This window comes from Piliocolobus tephrosceles, chromosome 17, assembly GCF_002776525.5.
Source record: "Piliocolobus tephrosceles isolate RC106 chromosome 17, ASM277652v3, whole genome shotgun sequence".
NCBI lineage: Eukaryota > Metazoa > Chordata > Mammalia > Primates > Cercopithecidae > Piliocolobus > Piliocolobus tephrosceles.
The window spans coordinates 10,946,501-10,970,540 of record NC_045450.1 but is presented as its reverse complement, the minus strand read 5'-3'; the positions used below and the strand labels follow the sequence as shown (position 1 = coordinate 10,970,540).

Sequence of the window (24,040 nt, the reverse complement as noted above, 5' to 3'; positions counted from 1 at the left end):
ACTTTATATATATATATGTGTGTGTATATATATAAATTTTTTTTTTTTTTGAGATGGAGTCTTGCTCTGTCGCCCAGGCTGGAGTGTAGTGGCGCGATCTCAGCTCACTGCAAGCTCCGCCTCCCAGGTTCACGCCATTCTTCTGCCTCAGCCTCCCCAGTAGCTGGGACTACAGGTGCTCGCCACCATGCCCAGCCAATTTTTTTTTGTATTTTTAGTAGAGATGGGGTTTCACCATGCCTGGTCTTGATCTCCTGACCTCGCAATCCACCTGCCTCGGCCTCCCAAAGTGCTGGGATTACAGGCGTGAGCCACCGCGCCCGGCGGGCACTTAACACTTTGCCCCCACCTCCATCAGCTCTCTAGAGCAGGGCTTGCCCTGCCTGTTTTCTAAATGGAGTGAAAGAACCTGCCCAAGGCCAGGTGGCTGGCGGGGCACTGGGCACCTCTAACCGGAGGCCCTGCTGGTTCTGCTGACTCAGCTTTCCGTGACTTACATTCATTTAGCAAATGCTACTTTAAGAAAGTTGCAGAGAAATATCTAGGGCCCCATAAACTCTGAGTCAGCTATACATTTGCCAGATCGTGTGTTGTCATGAGATGGACCACTAGAGAAGTCTAACACATCACCCCTGTCACCTCTAGGCCAAATCCTCTCACCAAACAATTCTTCCCTTTAGAGCACCTGTAAGAGTTGAGACAGTGTGTTATTTGCATATCTGATCCATGTTCATCTCTCTACTGTACTGTAAAGCTCGAATGTGGCACAGACTATTTGTGACATTGTGTATCCCCAGAACTAGCATGATACTTGGCCCAAAGAAAGAGCTTCATCAACACTGCTGAATGAATTATGAAAGGGACAGGCCAGACAGGGGCCATGAAAGGGCCCCATTCAATTCAGCTGAACTAATGCCACCACCACTAACAAGCACAGGGTTTCTGGGAAGCTTTTCAGAGGCGCTAATGCTCCCCTGAATAACAAAATGACCTGGCCAGACCATCATACACCAAAAACAGCGGAAGGGCAGGGGCCTCTTGTAATTGTACTCCATGTAGCGCTGGCCTTTCATCCACAGGGTCATATTTCACCCATTCATGCAGGTGGAGCAGCAAATCTATTACCCCAGTGTGAGCTGGTCCCTTTACCAGCCTGGCCACTGCCTGAGCACCAGGCTGCAGAGAGGAAACCTGTATGAAACAGCCCTTGTATAAAACACACCGTGCTCATCTCACTTACCCACTCTAAGCTCCTTATGGCAGGGATCTCACCTGTCACTGAATCAGCTGCAGCCTGGGCTCAGCATAAGTGAGATGAGTATTCGTGCAGCCCAGGCTGCGGCTTATTCAGTGACAGGTGAGATCCCTGCCATAAGGAGCTTAGAGTGGATAAGACCTTTGAAAAGAGGGAACCAGGTGCATCAGGAACCAGGCTATGGGTATGGTAAAGGCACAGGTTCAAAGGCACAAATGTTGGACATGCTAGGGGAAAAGCAAGTCAGACCAGGAATAAGGCAGCTGGATCTCAGGACATGTGAGCAGGATGTGAGGGATGACAGCAGAGATATACAAAGGAGAAGATGGGAAAGCTTCAAAAGAAGTCACAACACTGGCCATCAGGTATTTTCCCTCAGTAGTGTACCAAATGGAACTCCAAGACTCCTGCAGACCACAAACATGCTACTTTAGTCCAAAGCTGGATGATCATCTAAAACTAGAGATTACACATAACAATGCAGATTTCCTGCCTCTCTAGAAACATGAAAAAAACCTAGTAATCCTACATCCATATTTCTGCAGAACAGCAGCAGCCTGGGGTAGAACAGGAGCTGCTCGCCAAGGTGGCATATACTCTCCAATTTGCCACACCCCTCACCACTCTCTACTGCCTTCACCTGGGGCCTGAGTCATTCATGGATGTTCATCGCCCAGCTTCTGTAGACATTAGCTCCTCTGATAAGGCATTTTCTGTGTCCCAATAACAGTGTCTCACAGATACGCAACCTAAGGCCCAGAGTGGTAGAATTCCATGTTTAAGAACACACAATCAATGAAATCCAGGTGGTACCTGGCCCCAGCTTCTCTTGGGTATGCAATCAAGACTCTGATTAGGTTCATTGAATCCTGGACCAGCTTATGCATCATCACTGCTATATATTCAGAACGTTAGTTTCTGATTTTAGAAAAACACATGGATTAGCAAAATGAGCAATGGTTTCTTACTGAGGTCAAACAATCTCAAAGCTAATGACTTACAGAACTTCTCTGAACATCCTGTTCAGTTTTAGCGTACATCTCAGACAGATCACCATTCAGAATGACTTCAGCTAACGAGTTCACCAGCGGTGCATGATGTATAATTAAGAAGACCTGATGGAAAAAAAAGAAACGGGATTTGCATGAAAGTGTGCCGTATTTTCAACCTCTTGCTTCCCGGATCAGAAGCGACCAGGCTGGGCTACCTAAGTCCTGTGTTAAGCAGTAATTCCTACGATGTAAAATCCGAAGAATGAGGCACAGGAAGCAGGACTCAGTTCTACTCTCGTAAGGTCAGCCTCTCCTTCAGACTGTTGCCTATTTGGCTGGCTGCTCTTCCTCGGAAGGAAATGCATTAATGCGAGACTGTCCCTCATGGCTGGGTGAAGCCAAATCCGGCTGAAGTGGAGCAATGTGGGAAAGAACAGCCAAACCAGCACACTCCTTCCTTTCCACGGGCATTTTAGTGTCAAATTTGATTATGAGAAGAGTAGAAGGCACTGTCCCAATACTTTAGTGATACAAGAAGAAGGGGCCGGAGAGTTTTGTTCCAATCAAGGACTTGGCAGAGGATTGGCTACACAGAGATTCCATCACGGGAAGGAGCTCTGACCCTGTGGTGGGTTCTGGCACACGGGGATTCCACAGCATCGTCAGTAGGTATGCAAACTCCGGGGCTGAAAACCACACGAGACAGAGGCAGACCCAACCGGGCCAGGATGTAAAATCAGAGGGCTGGCTCTGGGCTAAGCTGGCCCTGCTCCCACACCTGTTGCCCAATGTTCAGAGGACCAGCTTTCAGAATCAGGTTATTCAAAACTGTCTTGCAAAGCTGGCCTAGACATGCCTGCTATTTTGTTTAAAAATGTAAAGGCAAGAGGGTGTAGCACAGGGTGTGGCTCATCTACCATTTGTATACAAAAGCGTGTGCATGTTTGTATTTGCTTATTTACATATGCATAGGCCAAGGTTTCTCAATCTTGGCACTGCTGACACTTTGGGCTGTAACTGAGTGTTGAGGGAGGCTGTCCCAGACACTGCAGGCTGCTTAGCAGCATCCCTGACCTCTACCCACTAGATGCCAGTAACACCCCAGCCTCAGTCATGACAACTGAATGTGTCTCCCCAGACACTGCCAGGTACCCCCTGAGGGGCAAAATTACCCCTAGTTGAGAAGCCCTGAGATGTCTCTGTTAGGACACACGAGGACCCGGTACCCCTAATTGTCTCTGGAGATAGAAGTCAGGAGCCTGAACAAAACTAGGAAAGAAACCCGGTTTTTACCTGTTTGAACTTTTTAACTTTAAAAAACGTTAAAAAAAATTATTTTTTAAAAAGTGAAGACAAAAATCAACACAGGCTGCCTCTGGGGAGTGAGGTTGGGTGCCCAGGGTATAGATTGAGAGAGGGACTTTTCCCATGCCATGTTTTGTACTGTTTGAACAAGGGGAATATATTATTCCAACAAATACATAGAATTCAAATTAGATAAACGGTACAGGCAGAATGGCCATGTGGCAGCTCCCTATAAAAGATGGCCGATAAAAATCTTTTTTTAAAATACTGGGAACCTTTTCTAATACAGAGACCGCACAGTATGATTCAATGAGTTAACCCATGTCCAGGGTTTGGCAGGCCCTCAAATGTTAGCAATGATGATTCTTCTCACCTTCCTTATGGCCAAATTCCTGCCACACATCACACTACCAGCAATACAAAACACTGATCACTGTGGCCATTCATTCTCAGATGTTACGTACCTTGTACGAATGCAGCCTTAACTGATCATTTATTCCTTGTTCTTTTCAGTCCACAAGCATTCAGTGAGCACCTACAAAGGATCCCCTGAACAAAGCAAACAATTCCTGCCTGTGGACAGGCACAGTGCTCATCTTCCTGGCTCTGAACCCGAAAAAGAGGGAGGGCGAGTAACTGCAGGGTACATGGAAGCACGTGCAGGCCAGGCTCAAAAAGCCTGGCCCAGCTGCCCACACCACACTCTGTTAGCAGTTTAGTTCTAGGAGGACCGCATCACCTGTCACACCAAATTAATGTCATCCATGAAAATTTTCATGGTTTTCTAGCTATGCTTGTAAAATAATTTGCAAGTATGCAATGATTTAATATTGAGGTAGGGGCTTTAAGGACACAGGATTTATACCTGATTTAGGTTTTCCACACATTTAGGTCATATTTTCATTAAGCTAAATGAAACTGCAGCGGGAAACAGGGCTCTACGTTGTTATCTTTAAAAGGGATCTATTACTCAAGTTTAAGGAATACCGAATTACAAGCTATGTTTTCTGTGAGATATAGAGACAAGTAATTGGGTGCGTGGGCTCCTGGTTCTTTACAAAGCAAACCGGCGAGGGAGGAGTCTCAGAGAAAAGGCGTAACTCTCTCCACTGACGTTTCCACCGTGGGTGGCTGGTGGCCATGCTCTCTGGAGGAGACCCTGCCCGGGCAATGCTCCAACAGCTGAAGGGTCCTGGGGATGCTTTCCATGTGATTACTGGGGCTGAGAACTGCCTTGCTTGGGTCCTGCTGGGCTCCCAGAATCCCAAGCAGGAGATGCCGGCAGACTTGGAAAGAGGCAGCAGAACAAAGCTGCCAGGAGAAGCTGGGGTTTGCGCTCAGCGCCGTACAGAGCAGCATTAAGACAAAGTTGGCCCCGTGCAGAGCTCTAAGCAAACAGAGCCCCAGAATAGGACTTCGGGCTGTGAGTGATAGTCAGGACATGTCCGGATCGGCCTACCTGCTGGGGAGGAGGTGGCTTCTGAACCTCTACTCCTGGGCCAAAAAGAAAAAGCCCCGCCCCAAATTCAAAACAGCTGGGGATCAAGTTAGACGGACAGTTCCTCATCAAAGCAAATACCTGCGCCACTGCAAAAGCGGAAACAGAGTTCTGGGTAAATGCTGGACTACTTGATAGTCTAATGAGATGCCCTCAGAGTCTGGACTGCTTGTAATAAAAATATTTTTAAAGTTATGTAACTGGGTCGCCATGGAGTTTTTCCCTTCTTGTAAATATTACATAATTACACGAAGGAAACACACTTGTTTAAGAGGGGAGGGAGACAAATTGGCTTAGGACACAAATCTGAGAGCTAAGGCTGCTACAAGATCCCTTCCACGAGGTAATCTGGGAACTAGAACCGCGATAAAGCCCTTTAAAAATAGCCTCATTTCAGGAAGTTTGTTACACTAAGGTTGCTATGTGTATGCACGCTGTGAGTTCTGCAATGTGGGGCTTCATTCAAAGCTGCATGAGTAAAAGCGCTGCAGCCCACATTTCCAGGGTATTTCAAGCACTCAGTTGTTTTGGAAACCTCAGTCTTCATGGTAAAAAATCAACTACACAAGTCAGGTTTGGTTTATTTTTCATTTCTCTTTGGATTTCCATCTCCTACCATGAAAAAGATACACACTACCTCTATTTAGTGCCTGGAACACAGAAAGCCCCTTTGTTTTGCTGTTATTTTACTTTAGGATGGGGGACACAGAGAAGATGGGGTGATAAGGCCTGGGGATTTTCTGCAAGGCAGTGGCACACCAAGTGACCCCAAATGTAGTGGGGACATTGGTGAATGATCAAGCATACCTGTGACAGAAGATAAAGAGACACCGGCAGGCTAATTTTCGGCCGTTCTCCTCCCTAGTAGGGGGTGGCAGGAAAGAGAGAGATCAGGTCACACAAGCGAGCAGCACAAAATACACAAAGCCAAAAGCCTTCTGTGTGAACAAGGGCATCCTGTCCCACTGACTTCCTCCATGGCCCTAGGGCTGTCCTTTCCAGGTGCTACTCAAAAGTCCACTCTGCAAAATGCCACTCAATACTGTTTGTAAGGCCACTATTTTTCCACCTGAGAAACCTTACACCGTTAGTCACAGATGAGAGGCTGACCCCCGAGAACTTGCTCCTTAAGTTACTAAGCACGTTCATTTCCACAAGCTGGGGCACTGGATGACCCGGCAGGAGAGGCCTTCTGGAGGCCAGTTCTTGGGAAGTTATTTTCAAAGCATGGGGGAGGAGATTTAGGGCACTGTGGCCTTGGAAAAGCCCCTCGTTTATACTGAATTTCAAGATGCTCCATTTCACACCCACCCTGTGAGAGAAGAATCGTTAGGCCCTCATTTTGCAGCTGAAGAAACCGGCTCAGGTTATTTGCTTTAGGTCACAGAGTTAGGAAAGGGAAGAGGCAGAATTTGAACCCAGGTCTGAGAACTCCAATTCTCATACTTTGTCTGTGCCTCCCAGAGCCGCCTCTGGTAAAGCTAAGGAGCTTATTCACTTTTACAGTCTTCTCACACACACGCTCTGTCTGTCTCAGGAAATAAGAGGAAAGGAAAGGAAAACCAGCGTGCTTTGAAAGGAAAGGAATCTCCCTCAGGATCAAACCTCAGTCCTGGCCAGGCACGGTGGCTCATGCCTGTAATCCCAGCACTTTGGGAGGCCGAGGCAGGCGTATCACCTGAGATCAGGAGTTCGAGACCAGCCTGGCCAACATGGTGAAACCCCGTTTCTACTAAAAATACATTTTCTTTTATTTACTCATCTGTAGTGAGAATCCTCAAAACTCCATCCCCTTTGGACACCTCTGCATGGTGACCAGCTGGCTCTGTCCTGGCTCCTGCTGAGGCCCCTTTATCTCCAGAGGAACTGCACAGAGGCCTCCCCTCCAGAAGCAGCATTCCTCACGGAGGGGGCCCCGAGAACCAGCAGCACAGAATCAGAATCACCTGAGGGATAGGTGAGACATGCAGATTCCTGGCCCCACCCCAGAGCAACAGAACCAGAATCCCTGAGACTGGGAGAGAAACTGAGGCCCTGCATGTTACCAGCCGTCATCCCCACAGGCCTCTGGGGCCTGCTAACAGTGGACAGTCACCACCCTGGGACCCTTCCCTGAATGTGCGCCATGCCTTCCCTCCGTGCTGCGCACGTTCTGCCGCTGTCTGCATCTTCTGCAAATCAGTGGGTTCTGGCAACTACCAGGAAAAGTTACCGGGGAGGAGAACACCTCAGGGAAGGATACACAGAAACCAAAACCCTACATTTGTACATGTTTCCTGTTTCCTCCTGAAGTCGGTAATCTTTTCTTATTCACTTTTATAGTCTTCTCACACACACACTCTGTCTCTGTCTCAGGATATAAGAGGAAAGGAAAGGAAAGCCAGCATGCTTTGAAAGGAATCTCCCTTGGGCTCAACACCTCAGTCCTGGCCATAATTCCAGGCCCAAGCAGGTGTATCACCTGAGGTCAGGAGTTCGAGACCAGCTTGACCAACATGGTGAAATGCCATCTCTTCTAAAAAGTACAAAATTAGTCAGGTGTGGTGCTATGCTCCTATAATCCCAGCTACTCGGGAGGCTGAGGCAGGAGAACTACTTGAATTCAGGAGGCGGAGGTTGCAGTGAGCCAAGTTCGCACCACTGCACTCCAGCCTGTGTAAAAGAGCAAAACTCTGTCAAAAACAACAACAACAACAACAACAACCACCTCAGTCCTGGTTTGTAATGCTCAGCCTCATTCCAGGGGACTAGGGACTATTCTTCCCCACTTCTGAAGATGGCCTTCAGCCAGCGGGAGCCATGGGGCCGGACCCACCTTGTCCTGGTTCTCCAGTGAGTACACGTAGAGGGGCAGGAAGAGCCTGTTGAGCAGGTGATCCGTGAGCACGTCATTGAGGAACTCACAGTTGATGATCAGGATGTCATTGAGATAGTGCAGGTGGTCTAGGTGCTCTGCCACCAGATCACTCAGTTTCCCCCGATTCCGGTGCCTGCCACGAGAAATGACCACCTCAGCCTGGAGGCCAACACTAGGAGCCTTTGAGCCTAACATCAACGGCCTGAGACTTAGGTCACTGGGGGTTCATCCATATAACCAATATCTGAGTTAGTCTCAAGAGACACTTATCCTGGCTACTGCTGGGGAGATACACAAGGGAAAATGGGCAGGTTTACTGCAATCAATTTTAGGGGACTGCTGGGGTCCCCCAGAAAGAGGTAAACAAAGCAAAATGCTGCTAAGCTCTTTCAGCAAGCCACTGCATAAGCACAGCTACTAGCCACTGTGGCAAGATCCCCTGGCTCCCCAGATAAGCAGCATTAATGGAGCAATAAATCCACTGTAATTAAAAGGCTCCAGAGGAGTTCTAAAGAGAAAAGCAGGCCTCCACAGCCGTGGCCACCCCAGTGGCCCTGAAGACATGCAGACATACAGCAAAGACACGACACCCCTCCCCCAGGCCCCTGCCCTGCAGGTCTCCGTCTCCCTGCAGTTAGCAACAGCGTGCTGGGGGTCGGGGGCCAGGGGGTAATGTCTCTTGGGTGGAGTCAATCTCACACTCCAGAAACAGCTGGTGGGGATGCTTTCACCACCTCCAAAGCAGTATACAGCAAATACTAGCTAGGCACTTTGTTTGTATTATTATTACCCAACTGATAGATGGTCATTTTTGACAACAGCAAATTAAAAAACAAAAGCAAATAGAATTCAAAGTCTCAACCCCACCACTAACAGATATTCACTATTAACATTTTGCAACTTATAACCCTAATGTCTGTTTTTCCTACATTTTTACCTCTCCTAGTACATCTAAATATAGACGTCACATTTCTATCCATCTAACTGTATATACTTGGAAAAAAAAAAAGGTAAAAACAAGATCAATTCTGATTCTTTTACATAATTCTGGATAATTATTCCTTTTATTTATTTATTATTATTTTTTGAGACAGGGTCCTGTTCTGTCACCCAGGCTGGAGTGCTGTGGCATGAGCACAGCTCATTACAGCCTCAACCGTAAGGTTCAAGGGATCCTCCCACCTCAGCCTCTAAAGTAGCTCAGATTACAGGCACCTGCCACCATGCCCAACTATTTTTAAAAATTTTTTGTAGAGGGTGGAGGGGGTCTCACCATGTTGCCCAGGCTGGTCTCAAACTCGTGGACTCAAGTGATCCTTCTGCCTCGGCCTCCCAAAGTGGTAGGATTACAGGCATGAGCCACTATGCTCAGCCAATTATTTCTTATACTTCAACAAGATATTTCAGCTGGGTACAGACTGGGATCACATCCGTAATCCCAGCACTTTGGGAGGCCAAGGCAGGCAAATTGCTTTAAGTCAGGAGTTCGAGACCAACCTCGCCAACAATGGTGAAACCCTCTCTCTACTAAAAATACAAGAAAAAAAAAATTAGCCAGGTGTGGTGGCATGCACCTGTAGTCCCAGCTATTCAGGAGGCTGAGGCAAGAGAATCACTTGAATCTGGGAAGTGGGTTACAGTGAGCCAAGACTGCACTATTGCACTCCAACCTGGGCGACAGAGCAAGACTCCATCTCAAAAAAGAAAAGAAAAAAAGATATTTGCTAAATATTTATAGCAAATATATGTTGTAAAGCCTAATAGTATAATGAATGTCTACGAACCCACTGTGCGCCTGAGGCCTAGAACATTTATGCACAATGTTTTGCACTTTTCTCCCACTTAAGAAGATACTTTGGAACATTTTCTCTAATGGTATATTTAAAATACCTCACTTTTTAATACTTTGGTTTAAAAAAAATCAAAGTAATATATGCGGCTAGGTTTAAAACTCAAATAGCATTGATAAGTTGATAACGAAAAAGAGCAGCTCCTGGCCCAGGTTCGCATCCTCCATTAGTTTTTGCTTTTCTTTGAGACAGTGTATTGCTCTGTTGCCCAGGCTGGAGTACAGTGGCACAATCTCAGCTCACTGCAACCTCCGCCTCCTAGGTTCGAGCAATTCTCATGTCTTGGCCTCCCTAGTAGCTGGGATTACAGGGGTGCGCTACTATGTCTAGCTAATTTTTTTATTTTCAGTAGAGATGGGGCCAGGCTGGTCTCCAACTCCTGGCCTCAAGTGATCTGCCCACCTCGGCCTCCCAAAGTACTAGGATTACAGGTGTGAGCCACCACACCCAGCCCTCCTCTACTTCTCCCCACTGTCCAGAGGCAGTTGCAGTTACTTGTTTCTACAGATAGTTCCTCCCATATTTCCAGAAAGTCTGCATGGACTTCTGTTTTGCAATTGAGCCATTTTAGGTATTATCTATTGACCTCCTGTTATGACAGAACTCTTCCGTTCTCTCTGCCCCTTCCCCCCAAGTAGTCATCAGTAATTGGGGTTGATGTCATAACATTTGCCGTGAAGCCAAATAGAGGACTATGATTTCATTTCCTTGCTTGTATAACTTTGCTCTTTCTGTAGTTAAGTGTCTCATTATGTCTCGCATCCATGACTGTTTAAATCCATAAGGCTTCTGGCTTTCCCAATTGTTCCGCTGGGTCTGCCATCTACCATCCTTGCTTCTTCCCCCATATCAGATCTCATATTCTATCTGCCTAGCTCCCCTCCCCCAGGACACTTCTCATCGGGTCCCTTTAGCATCCTGACCCCATTTAGGTGCACCTCTCACAGGCCTGGACAAAGCTGTCACCCTGGAGCAGTGGTTCTCAAGTGAGGGTGATTTTGCCTTAAAGGGGACATTTCGCAATGTCTGGGGACATATTTGGTTGGTACGACTGGGGAGGGGTGCTACTGGCATCTAGCAGGTAGAGAGGCCAGTGATGTTGCTAAAAAGCCTACAATGCACAGGACAGCCCCTACAACAATGGTACCCAATTCAAGAGGTAAATAGAGCCAAGGGAAAGAAATCCTGCTCTGGAACTTCTAATCATCCCTCTGAGGACAAAAGCACCATACTAATCTCTTTTTTAAAAGAGATTTATCGAAGCATAATTCACATACCATAACATTCAATTATTTAAAGTAGACAATGTCACGGTTTTTGGTAGATTCACAGAGGTGCCCACCCATGATCACAGTCGATTTTAGAACACTGTTATCCCCCTGCAAAAAAAGCCCCTTACGGCCAGGCACCGTGGCTCATGCCTGTAATTCCAGCACTTCTGGGAGGCCAAGGTGGGAGGATCATGAGGTCAGGAGTTCAAGACCAGCCTGGCCAATATGGTGAAACCCCGTCTGTACTAAAAATACAAAAATTAGCCGGGTGTGGTGGCACACACCTGTAATTCCAGCTACTTCAGAGGCTAAGGCAGGAGAATCACCTGAAACCAGGAGGCGGAGGTGCAGTGAGCCAAGATTGCACCACTGCACTCCAGCCTGGGTGACAGAGCAAGACTCTGACTCAAAAAAAAAAAAAAAAAAAGGAAGCAGCCCCTTACTTGGCTGGATGTGTGTCTCACACCTGTAATCCTAGCACTTTGGGAGGCCAAGACAGGAGGATTGCTTGGGCCCAGGAATGCAAGATCGGCCTGGGCAACATGGCGAAACCTACTACTAAAATCTCTACTAAAAATCAAAAAAATTAGCTGAGCTTGGTGGCTTAGGCCTGGTGGTCTTAGCTACTTGGGAGGCTGACGCGGGAGGATTGCTTAAACCTAGGAGGTCAAGGCTGCAGTGAGCCATGATCACCCCACTGCTCTCTAGCCTGGGTGACAGAGCAATAGTCTGTCTCAAAAAAGAAAAAAAAGCCCTATACTCATTAGCAGTTGCTTCCTAAGTCCCCACACAACATCCTAGCCACCAATCTACTTTCTGCCCCTATACATTCACCTATTTTGGCCATTTCACTAGGAATAATGCTTTTGAGGTTCATCTATGCCATACCAAGTGTCAGTGCTTCATTCCTTTTTTTTTTTTGAGACTGAGTCTTGCTCTTTTGCCAGCCTGGAGTGCAGTGGCACGATCTCCACTCACTGCAAACTCCGCCTCCCGGGTTCAAGCAATTCTCCTGCCTCAGCCTCCCAAGTAGCTGGGACTACAGGCGTGTGCCACTACACCCAGCTAATTTTTGTATTTTTAATACAGACGGGGTTTCACCGTATTGGCCAGGATGGTCTCGATCTCTTGACTTCGTGATCCACCTGTCTCGGCCTCCCAAAGTGCTGAGATTACAGGTATGAGCCACTGTACCTGGACCGCTCTATTCCTTTTTATCACCAAACACTATTCCATTGTACAGACAGACTATATTATGTTAATGCATTCATCAGCTGATAGAGCCCCTTGACCTTCTCACCAGCTGTCTAGCAGCCCCATCTATGGCTGTAGTGAACTGATTTACCCCACCTGCTCTGGGAGGCGTCTGAGTTGTTTCCAGCGTTTCATTATTACAAATAGGTGAGCAGGACCTTTTAGAGTACGGAAGTCCAGGCTACACAGAGGTAGGGGAGTGCCGTTAATGTGTTTGTTTTTCCTTGATGAAAACAGAATTCTCCCGTAACCACCCTGTCTATCTACTAGTGGCCCTGGGGGTGTCACTTACTCCTCATCTGTCTGCACACAGTCATCAAGTTCGATCACGTGGCTCCCGATGAACCAGACCAAATTGGAGAAGTAAGGAACAGCAGTTTTATCTCGGATGTAGTGCAGCATGGCCTGGTTATCCACTGAGAAAATTCACAGAAGAAAAAAAAGTCAAGCTACCAAAAATAACTTGGGGAAGATTTAAAAAAAAAAAAAAAAAAAAAAACAAAGCAAAACCCAAAAACCACAAAGAAAAAGCCCTCTGCTATAATCTGAAATTGTCTGTCTTTCCTGGAAATACTTAAAAATGTTTATCTTATTCATAAAACTAGAGTCATCAAGGCAGTTCTTATGATATTTTACTTAAATTAGTTGAGCTAAACATTATTAGTGCATGGGAAAGCCTACTTATCAGTAGCAGATTGAGCTAGACTACACTGAAAATCACACCATTCTCAAGTAAGTTTCCTGTATTTATACATAAGGATAAATTAAGAAAGCAGAAAACCAGAGGTTAATAACTTACATGACACTGGAATAAGGAACACAGGAATCGTCATTGAAGGAAAGGCAAAAAACAGACAACAGTTAACAGGATTAGGACCTGGGAAGGTGAGAGAGCTGCTCAGAGGGAGAGAGGCTAGGGCAGGAGTCATCTGCACAGAGAGATGAGGTTAGAAGGGGACAGCAGAAAACAGAGCAGGAGGCAGCAGAACCAACTGTGGCTTGGACCAGGGTCACACACTTAGAAGCCTGCCCGATTGGCTGGTGGCCAGAGGTCCAGCGTGTGACCTGGGAGCATGGGCCTTGACCCCAAAGGGGCAGCTGCTTCTGCGCCAGCTGACCCCCCACCCCTGCAGGACTGTGGGCTTCAACTAGCCAAATCTGCATCTTCAAGGTGCAAATCCAGATTTTCATGGAAGACCTCTCAATTTTTAAATACTGGCAACTACATATTTTTTCAAAAACTAAGCCAATTAAAACATGTCTGATAGCTGGATATGGCCCACAGGTCCTCAGTTTGCGACCCTGGATGGGTCCAGCTGGGCTCTTTGAAAGGTTCTTAAATTTGGCCGGGCGCAGAGGCTCAAGCCTGTAATCCCAGCACTTTGGGAGGCCGAGACGGGCGGATCACGAGGTCAGGAGATCGAGACCATCCTGGCTAACACGGTGAAACCCCGTCTCTACTAAAAATACAAAAAACTAGCCGGGCGAGGTGGCAGGCGCCTGTAGTCCCAGCTACTCCGGAGGCTGAGGCAGGAGAACGGCGTAAAACCGGGAGGCGGAGCTTGCAGTGAGCTGAGATCCGGCCACTGCACTCCATCCCAGGCGACAAAGCAAGACTCCGTCTCAAAAAAAAAAAAGAAAGGTTCTTAAATTTAATGTAAGCCCAGTGCTAGGCTGAAGTGAGTCCCTGAGGTGCCCCCACCCTCATTAGGGAGCAATAACATTTTGACTCATGACAGTCAAAGCCCTTTCATCCCTGAGAAAATAGTCCCATCTCTACTGTGGTGACTCCGGGGAAAATAACCCAGGCATAAGGCAGAGAACTTCCAAGCATCGCCTTGGAAGGGCAATTCCAGTTCAGGAAGCCTGTGGCCAGGCAGACTTTGTGTCAGTGCAGCAGAGAGTGGGGGAATGGCTTTTTCCCTGGGGCAATGTTTTGGGCAATTAAGAACATCTTGAGGGAAAGGAGGAATTTGTTAGTGCTGGGCTTTGCAGCCTGTTGGGAATACAACATTGCCCCCTGCTGTTCACAGTGTGACATGCTTTTAAATATTACTTAAAAGTCAAATTACCCCTTAGCTGTATTAAAGTATACTTCACAAGCCAAGACACAAAAATTTAAATGACACACTAAAAAGACAATTTTGCTTTCTCAAATTCTAAAACATAGTCACTCTGAATCCCACACGTGCCTCTCAGGACATCCTACTTTCATGTAGCAGCATGAGCCAAGACTTCCACATGCCTGGAGAAGGCAAGGATTTCCATGAGCGGCCAGCTAACTGCTAGGGATTCCAAGTTTTTCATGAGAGAAGCTGCCACGGCTCATCATCATTGCGCTCTCCCGTGACAATCAGAGAGCCATACGCACATACACGGGAGCGCTTGCTGCCAAGTCGGAAATCAGCCGAGACACAAGCCCACGAGGACACTCACCTTTATAGACGTTCAAAGTTATGGTTCTTACAGCAATTCTAACCATGCTTTCAGGGTGGTTGAAAAACTTGATGGCTTCTGTGTACAGGGCAAAGTCATTGGTGTGCTAAAACAAAAGAAATAACGAAAACAAATTACCAGCCCATAAGCCAGGCCTGGCCTCACCCCAACTCTCTGAATTCCGTCAGAAACTTCAGAAAAAGCCAAAAAAAAAACATTGCCAATGTGAACTGTTAAGTCAGTGGTTCATTCCCAATGGGGAATGTGGAAAGGGATGGGAAGGCAAAGCCACGGAAGAAACAGAAAAGAGTCCAAGTCCGTGTGGTGGTGCATACCGATAGCACCAGCTACTTGGGAGGCTGAAGTGGGAGGTTGGCTTGAGCCCAGGAGTTGGAGGCTGCAGTGAGCTGTGATCGTGCCACTGCACTCCAGGTTGGGCAACAGAACAAGACCCTGTCTCAGAAAAAAAAAAAGAAAAGAAAAAAGAGCAGTAGTAGTGGAGTAGTAGTAATCACTGATTCATTGGCTGGGAGTGGTGGCTCATGCCCAGAATCCCAGCACTTTGGGAGACCACGGGGGGAGGATCACTTGAGGTCAGGAGGTTCAGACCAGCCTGGGCAATGTGACAAGACCTCATCTCTATTTTAAAATTACAATTAAAAAAAAAAAGTCCAAATAATGTCAGATCTGGGTTCATTACCTGTTCTACCACTTCTTTTTTTCTTTTTTTTTTTTTTTTTTGACATGGAGTCTCGCTCTGTCGCCCAGGTTGGAGTGCAGTGGCTGATCTCAGCTTACTGCAAGCTCCGCCTCCTGGGTTCATGCCATTCTCCTGCCTCAGCATCCTGAGTAGCTGGGACTACAGGTGCCCACCACCACGCCCGGCTAATATTTTGTATCTTTAGTAGAGACGGTGTTTCACCGTGTTAGCCAGGATGGTCTCCATCTCCTGACCTCGTGATCCACCCGCCTCGGCCTCCCAAAGTGCTGGGATTACAGGCGTGAACCACCGCGCCCGGCCTTGTTCTACCACTTCTAACCTGTGCAATGCAGTACTTCTAAACCTCTGTTTCTACATCTATAAAATGGGGATAATAACATCTACTTTATGGTTTCCAGGATTAAATGAGATCATTTCTGGTCCCGTGCTTACCCCAGCACCTGACACCTAAGACGTACTCAGTGGGATGCAGGGAAACATGGGGGGAAGACTGGTGGGAGCCTTCTGAGAAAATTTTCTTTGGAAGTTAAAAAGGGACACAAGAAGGGAAGTGATCTCATCAGGCACTTTGGCAGCGGCAGCCACCCTGTGACCATGACGGGTTGAACCTGAGGATGGATGCCAACTGTATAGTCAGCAGAGCAGCAAGATGGGAAAGCCTGGGTCCTCGCTGATATGGTTGAAGTACACGATGAACCAGCCCCAGCATGGCCAGTGCCTGGACCTTTCAGTATGGGAGATACATTGACCCTATTGTTCAAACTCCTTTTAGGTGTGAGGACAGGAGCAACTTATTTATTTAAGTTGTTCATTTTAATAATTCTCCCAAAGAATGTCAGGGACATTACCTTATCAAGAATAGCAACGTCTATGATTGTAGGGAGCTACGTACATACTAGGCACTTTGAAGACACCATCTCATTTAACTCAATCCCTAATAACCCTACAAGATATATATTCTTATCCTCATCTCTCAGATGAGGAAACTGAGGTTCAGAAAGGGACTGGGACTTCCTGAAGGTGACACAGCAGGGAAGTGACAAAGCCAGCCCTGACTGGAGTTCCTGTTTTTGCCACAGGGCAACACTTCCCCAAGACAACATCTGGGCATGTCTCCTCTCTGCCAAGTATAAAGCTCTCAGAACAAACTGAATTTTACATTAAAAATGGAAAGGCCGGCCAGGTGCTGTGGCTCACGCCTGTAATCCTAACACTTTGGGTGGCCAAGGTAGGAGGATCGCTTGTGCCCCGGAGTTCAAGACCAACCTGGGAAACATAATAAGACCCTGTCTCTACAAAGAATTAAATTTTTTTAATAGAAAGGTAACTTATTTAATTAAATTTTTTTAAGCATGCCAAAGTGTAAAGTGTTGCCGTGAAAATCCTAACAAGCATATAAGAGCTTTGTAAACAGACACAAGACCATCCAGATCTAAGGCGCTGCCATAACTAGTTTAGCTTTACACCCACATGTGCCCCTCTGGCAATTACTTACCTCATTATAAAAGAAATGGACAGTGTGGTTGTTGAGTTTTAACGAAAGCGTTTTCAGGAATGATATATAATAGGCCATAATCTCTTCATCAGAAAAGTCAAATTTATGAACGATGATAGAATTTACATAGTTATTTGAGAGCAAATAATCTAGAGGGAAAAAAACAAAACAGATTAACTCTCGCCGGAGAAAACATAAGCCAGGTAACAAGCAGATGACCACATTAATGTACTTGAATTAGGTAAGCCTCTGAGTTGCTGGGATTAAACACACTAACTGGGAAGAGCTTAACTTTTAACCAGCAAAGAGATCATCTTCGATGCACACTCACCAGGAAGTTCAAAGGCATCACCGGAGAACAGCCCTTCCCCGCCCTCCCACCCCAAATAAAAAAAAAAACACACTCCAACATTTTCTTTTCATTGATGGCAAAGTTCAACAAAGAGCTAGATTAGCTGGTGTGTGGGCATTTTCACAAACCACCCATGGATGAGGGTAAAAACCTGCCCACTTGTGCCATCACAAATCACATCATCAACTCTGAATGCCACAACAGGCCACACTAGGGTTTTTTTCCTCCTTATATAACAACATGATTTCATAAAGGTCACTTTCTGCCGAATCCCTACTATATGCCGGCCACTGGGCTGAGTGCTTTACATGACCATCAACCATCACATGATGCTGCTCATTCTTCCCATTTTGCAGATGACCAAAAACATCTCAGAGACGTTAACTTACCCGTGCACAGAGACAGTCAGGGAAGGGATTCAAACTTAGGTCTGATGTCAGAGTTTGTCATGCATTATGGGGGCCCAATAACAAAAACTGAGTGATGAGGGCCCAAGGGCACTGGGGTCAACTGAAGAGCAACCCCCACTCCCCAGCTCCCAGCCCCTGGCCCTGCAGAAATGCAGGCCAGTATGGTGAGTGCTTTCAACTGTGAAGAGAGGCAAAATCAGATTCCAACACTGCATCTCCTGATCCTGACATGTTTGCCACTCAATAAACTAGCTTTTAAAGCTGTGCTGGCCAGCAAAAAACACGTCTATCAGTCAGCTGCAGCCTATGGCCTACAGTTCGATATCTTCCTGTTGGGCCCTTGCCAGACATATTTCCCTCTGTGTTCTTACCAGCCACTGGCAAGGCAGGCACTGCTGTCCCATTGCCTATCCTTCAGGCTGCTGTTGTGTGAGCGCTGCACCAGCTCACCTGCCGGGCCCCCAGGACAGCTAAAGGCAGAACACGACTGACACCTGCTGGGGGCATGGTTTGGAGCCTTGCTACTCAGAGTCTTGTCTTCAGATGGGCAGCACAGCAACCCCGGAGCTTGTCAGACCTGCAGGATATTGGGCCCCGGCCCTGCACCACGGAGTCAGAATCTCCAGGGGTGGGCCCAGCACTCTGCATGTAAGAAGTGTGCACGGCTCCCCACACGTGCTCATGTTTGGGAGGCTCTGGGTTCAATCGTGGACTTGGACTGGCCTGCTTGTGTCCACATCTCACACCTGCCACTTCCTAGCTGTGTTGTGACCTTGGGCAAACTGCTCACCCTCCTCACGCCCCAGTTCCATGAAGCCAAAACTTCCTCATGAAGTTGTGGTAAGGATGAATGGAGAAAATGCACAGAAAGCACTCAGGACAGTAGTAGTAGAGTAATCACTGATCCTTTGGCTGTATGAATGGACAGTATGGGCCACAATGCAAGCACTCGATAATGTTAACAGCTATTATTCTTCTTATTACTGTTATTTGGAGATTCAAAATCTCAGCTTTAGCCAGGTGTGATGGTGTGTGCCTGTAGTTCCAGCTTGAGCCCAGAAGTTAAAGGCTGCAGTGAACCACGATCGTATCACTGGAGTCTAGCCTAGGCGACAGGGTGAGACCTGTCTCTAAAAACAAAACAAACAAAGAAAATCTCTATCATATTCCGAGACTGAACACAGTTGCTCTTGGGTGAAGAGGAAATAAACCATTAAGTTATCTGGAGCCGTTGAGGTATCTAACTGAGGTCAATCAAAGTATTACTCAACGGTCTGTTGGGAATCATCAAAAACACCACAAAGAGGAATCTGGGAGCCTGGGATCACGACGGAAGCCACAGTGTGGGCCCATGGCGTGGTCCTCCTTGGCAGCCAGTTCTCCGGGAAAGCCACTGCATTCAGAAAAGCCACTGTGCACTCTGAGCAGGCATGGCAGACAGGCTGTGCGGTCTGTAGTCTTAGAAGGGTGGTTTTCAAAATCTCCTGAGCATAACAACTCCTGAGGCAGTGCTTGGGGATCCCTCCAAGCAAGGAGTCAACGGGTCTAGGGCAGAATCTTAGGAATCTTAATGTTTTTTAAGATGGGGTTATATACATCACAAATCCCAAGTGGACAGTTTGACATATGTGGAAATATACATACATGTACATGTATGATATGGTGTGGCTGTGTCCCCAACTAAGTCTCATCTTGAATTGTAGTTCCCATAATCCCCACATGTTGTGAGAGGGACCAGGTGGAGATAATTGAATCATGGAGGTGGTGTCCCCCATCCTGTTCTCGTGAGAGTGAGTTTTCATGAGATGTGATGGTTTTATAAGGGGCTTTCCCCTTTGCTGAGCACTCATTCTTCTCCTTGCTGCTGCCATGTGAAGAAGGATGTGTCTGCTTCCCTTTCTGCCATGATTGCAAGTTTCCTGAAGCCTCCCTAGCAATGCTGAATTGTAAGTCAATTAAACCTCTTTCCCTTATAAATTGCCCAGCCTTGAGTATATCTATGTATGTAAAACACATATGTATGTTGTATCAGTCCATTGAGAATTTGAGTCCATTCTCAATGGACTGATACAACATACATATGTGTTTTAATTCTCAATGGACTGATACAACATACATATGTGTTTTACATACATAGATATACCTCACAAACCCTAAGTATCCAGCATGATAAAGTTTTACATATACACACGGTATAAGCACCATCCAGATCCCACATCTGACATTTCTAGCTCTCCAGAAGGCTTCCTCACGCCCCTGCCCAGTCAGTACCTCTACCCCAATGCAACCCTTATTCTGCTTCTAGCACATTAGACTCATTTTGCCTGTCCATGAACCTCATCTACTGGAAGCAGACAGTACACACACTTTCTATGTCTGGCTCCTTTCACTTATTACCACATTTGAGGGCTTTCCAGGTTGCTGTGTATGCGATGGTAGTAGTCCACTCCTTTTTTTCTTTTCCTTTTTGCTATAGAGTATTACGTTCTCTGAATATTCCACAGTTTATTTATCCACCTGGAGTCTAACATGGGTAACATGTCGCCCAGGTGATTCTGATACCCAGAGCACTTATTTTTCTTTCTATATCATTCTGGCTCTTGCTGGGGGAGAAGTAGGCAGGGGTAATGGGCTGGCAGGATAAGGAGCTGCTGGGGTGTCTTACTGAGCCCCGCTGTGACTGGTTAGTGGCTTCCAGACCACCAGCAGCACAGACGCCATACTGGGAGCTTCAGATGTACAACTGAGTCTCTTAGCTGCACCCTGGAGCTGGGACAGCCACAGGCTCCCTCCACTCCCCAGCAGGGACTTTTCCAGGGCCTCCAAGAGATGACTCTGTGGGTGGTGGGGGGCCACCATAGGACAGTTGGAGGCGCCTCTATATCAGGCTGGGATTTTTCTACTACCCCCTCACTGTGTGGCTGACTTTCTGTGGTATCCTTTTCTAATAAACCCGGGAGCCTGTACGTAATCTCAGTCTCTCGGGACTCTGTCACTTAGGTCACTAACCCCAGCAGGCAACAGGTGCATTTGTGAAATGGCTGCTTGTAATAGTGAAAAGCTGGAAACCACCTAAACGCCCATGGTCAGGTTAAATAGATTATGGCACAACAAGCTGCCACTCCTAAGCCAAACCAGGCAGGGTTACAGAATGGGACAATGAGATCTCAGATACACTGGGTGGCTAGGAAAAGGAAAGGCAAACAGCAGAATGGCTGGTGCACAATGAATTGTTAGGGTGAAATTCTGCAGAAACTTGACTTTATATTTTTCTAACATTTGGCTTTTCGTTGTTTAACAATGAGGACATTTTTTCTTCTGTGGTTAGAAAATAAAAATAAAAGCAAAGGTCGTCTATCCTCTTCACCCCTTACAAATCCAAGTTCTGTCAACGTGCAATGATTTCTACCCTTTTTGAAGGGCTTATAAAAGCACTGTGGTGAAGGGGCTATAAAGCCAGGGGCATCTACCTGGGTTTCCCACAGCAAGGCACCCTTTTTGGTGCCAGGATAAGAAGAGCCACGCATACCACATGATCTCACTTATGGGGAGAATCTAAGACAGTCAAATTCATAGAAGCAGAGAGTCAAAGGGTGGTTACCAGGGACTGGGGAGGAGGGAAATGGGGAGACACTGATCAAAGGGTACCTTGCATGATGAGTAAGTTCCGGAGCTCTCGCGTACAGCACAGTGACTACAGTTCATCCTATTGCGTTACAGACTTGAAATCTGCTAACAGGGTAGATGTGACATATTTTCATCACACAATGTGCATGCACATACCCCCACACACACAAATGTGAGGGGATGGGTATGTTAATTCACTTGATTGCAGTGATTATTTCACAATGCACACATATTTTTTGTGTGTATATATTAAATCAAGTTGTACACATTAAATATATATAATTTTTAGAAGCCATATAATTCAGAGAAAGCCTCTAAAAGCCGTAAGTTTTGATTGCCTCACCCCCATCTCAATCCAGTCACCCTGTGCCTAGCTGGGCTTTGAGAGGCTTCCCAGGGCAGGGACACTGAGGGTGATGTTGCCTTAAATAAAATCGATCCATGGCCATGTCCTATCTGCCAGACCCTGTGCCTCGCTCTGAACACCTGCTCTCACGCTCACGCCCAGCCACTCTATGCCGCAGCCACTGTGCTCTCCTCTTGACAGATGCACAAACAGCAGCTCAGAGCCTTCACTGTCCAGGCATATGCAGGGAGCAAGTGTGGGGGAGAACTGGGCCTGGGACCTGGTTTAGTCTGAGTCCAGGAGCTGTGCCACTGAGCTGGATCCTCCCCTCAGAGCTTTCAGAAACCGCAGTCATTTCATATCCAGTGAAACAGGCACTGGTAACAAGGGAAACCATTTAGGGAGACAGGAGTCGGCCCATATTTGTCAACCTGCGGTCACTGGGAAGCAAAAGGCATCTCTGAAGCAGCAGCACCACCTAGCGGCAGCTGCAAGAGCCATCACTCAGCAGCCCTTTCTCCTCTCCCTCTTGACCAGAGAAATTCCACCATCTCTATACACCTCTTTCTGCCCACTGCAGACTTTTTTCAGACCTGTCCTGGGGACTGAGAGCCTGCCTCTGATATAGACATTTGGCCACTTGTCCCCCACTTCTGGTGGGCAGGGCCAGGGCTTGGTGAAGTCACCTTGGAATAACAAAGCTAGCGGTCTAGCACGGAGGATTAGGAACCAAACCAGGGTTTATCAGCCTCGGCACTGGGGACCATTTGGGCTGGGTAATTCCCTGTTGTGGGGGGCCTGTCCTTAATGTATAGCAGCATCCCCACCTTCTATCCACTAGATGTCAGCAGCACCCCCAAGAATGTTTTTAGATGATGCCAGATGTCCCCTCACTGAAGACCACTGAGCTAATCACCTGGGATGAAATCTCTCTTCTGGCTTTGCTACAGCTGGCGCCTGGGTGTTAAAATGAAAGCACTGACAGCATCTGCCTCTCGGGGTGGTTGTCACGGATGAAGAAACTGAGGCTTAGTGCAGGCAGGTAAGAAGTTCAGAGTCATACACTCACTAGCTGGGTGGAGGGACTGAAGCAGGAGGGTTGGTACCAATGCCCACACCCCTGCCTGCCCTCTGGCCGAGGTTCCTTGTCCTGCTTCTTCCAGTGCTTATTCCGTTGGCTGATGCTTCAGTGACCCCAACTCTTTAACAGCAAGTTATAAAGAAGTGCAAACACCCCCAGCACCATCAGCAGAGGGGAACCCACTCATAGTACCCACCACACAGAAACAAACACAGGGTTAGGGACTGAACTGTGTCCCCCTCAGGTTCCTACGTTGAAGCTCTCACCCCCATTGTGACTGTATTTGACAACAATGCCTTTGGGGAGGTAATTAAGGTTAATGAGGTCATAAGGGTGGGGGCTCTCATCCAATAGTACCGGTGTCCCCATAGAAGGAGAAAGAGACACGAGCTAGCATGCTCTCAATCTCTCTGCACTCACACACAGATGAAAGGCCACGTACAGCAAGAGGGTGGCCATCTGTAAGCCAGGAAGAGAGCCCTCACCAGAAACTGACCCTGATGGCAACCTGATCTTGAACTATTTTTGGTTGGAGACAAGGTCTTGCTCTGTCACCCAGGCACCCAGGCTGGAGTGCAGTGGCACAATCACAGCTCACTGCAGCCTCAATTTCCTTGACTTAAGCAATCTCCCTGCCTCAGCCTCCTGAGTAGGTGGGACTACAGGCGCACAGCACCACGCCCAGCTAATTTTTATGGTTTTTTGGTAGACATGGGGTTTCATCTTGTTGTCCAGGCTGTTCTCAAACTCCTGAGCTCAAGTGATCTGCCCACCTTGGCCTCCTAAGGTGCTGGGGTTACAGGGATGAGACACCATGCCTGGGCAATCTTGGACTTCTATCCTCCAGAACAGTGAGAAAACAAATCTCTATTGTTTAACCCATTCAGTCTATGGTACTTTGTTAGGATAGCCCGAGCAGACTAATATCCTCAGTAAGCACACAGAAAACCATGCTAAACTTCACCCTGCTAGATGCCCAGCAGTACAGAGGCAAATACCAAGGAATGTCCTTACAAAGTGAGGTCTCGTGGCTGATATTCTCAAAGAGGATGTTCAAGGTCTGCAGCAGCTGAACGCACACATAACGGCCTGACTTTTGCCGCAAGATGTTCAAGAAGAAAACAAACATATTCTTCTCCAGGAAGAAGCTGGGGAGAGAATGGAAAAGCGTCAATGGTTTGCTTCCACGTGTGGAAAATGGAAATTATTATCTGGTTTCATTCACAAGTATTAGATTCACCCTTCTACCCCAAGATACCTGCATAGATCATGCCACCCATTGCCACCTGC

At 47.1% G+C, this 24,040-nt stretch overlaps 1 protein-coding gene across 5 annotated transcripts in view; it reads right to left on the bottom strand.

Moving 5' to 3' along the window:
- The window catches only part of CLEC16A (C-type lectin domain containing 16A), a 236,563-nt gene that overhangs the window by 194,825 nt on the left and 17,698 nt on the right, over positions 1-24,040 (bottom strand). For 4 of the 5 annotated variants that reach the window (XM_023231082.1, XM_023231083.1, XM_023231085.1 and 1 more), the window contains exons 3-9: positions 23,765-23,898; positions 16,935-17,083; positions 14,719-14,824; positions 12,575-12,698; positions 7,866-8,040; positions 5,858-5,911; positions 2,257-2,370 (exon numbers count right to left, since the gene is read on the bottom strand). In XM_023231082.1, the coding sequence (XP_023086850.1) occupies positions 2,257-2,370; positions 5,858-5,911; positions 7,866-8,040; positions 12,575-12,698; positions 14,719-14,824; positions 16,935-17,083; positions 23,765-23,898 (856 nt within the window). The remainder of the gene's footprint in view (positions 1-2,256; positions 2,371-5,857; positions 5,912-7,865; positions 8,041-12,574; positions 12,699-14,718; positions 14,825-16,934; positions 17,084-23,764; positions 23,899-24,040) is intronic. The other variant, XM_023231086.1, reaches the window with a different exon arrangement.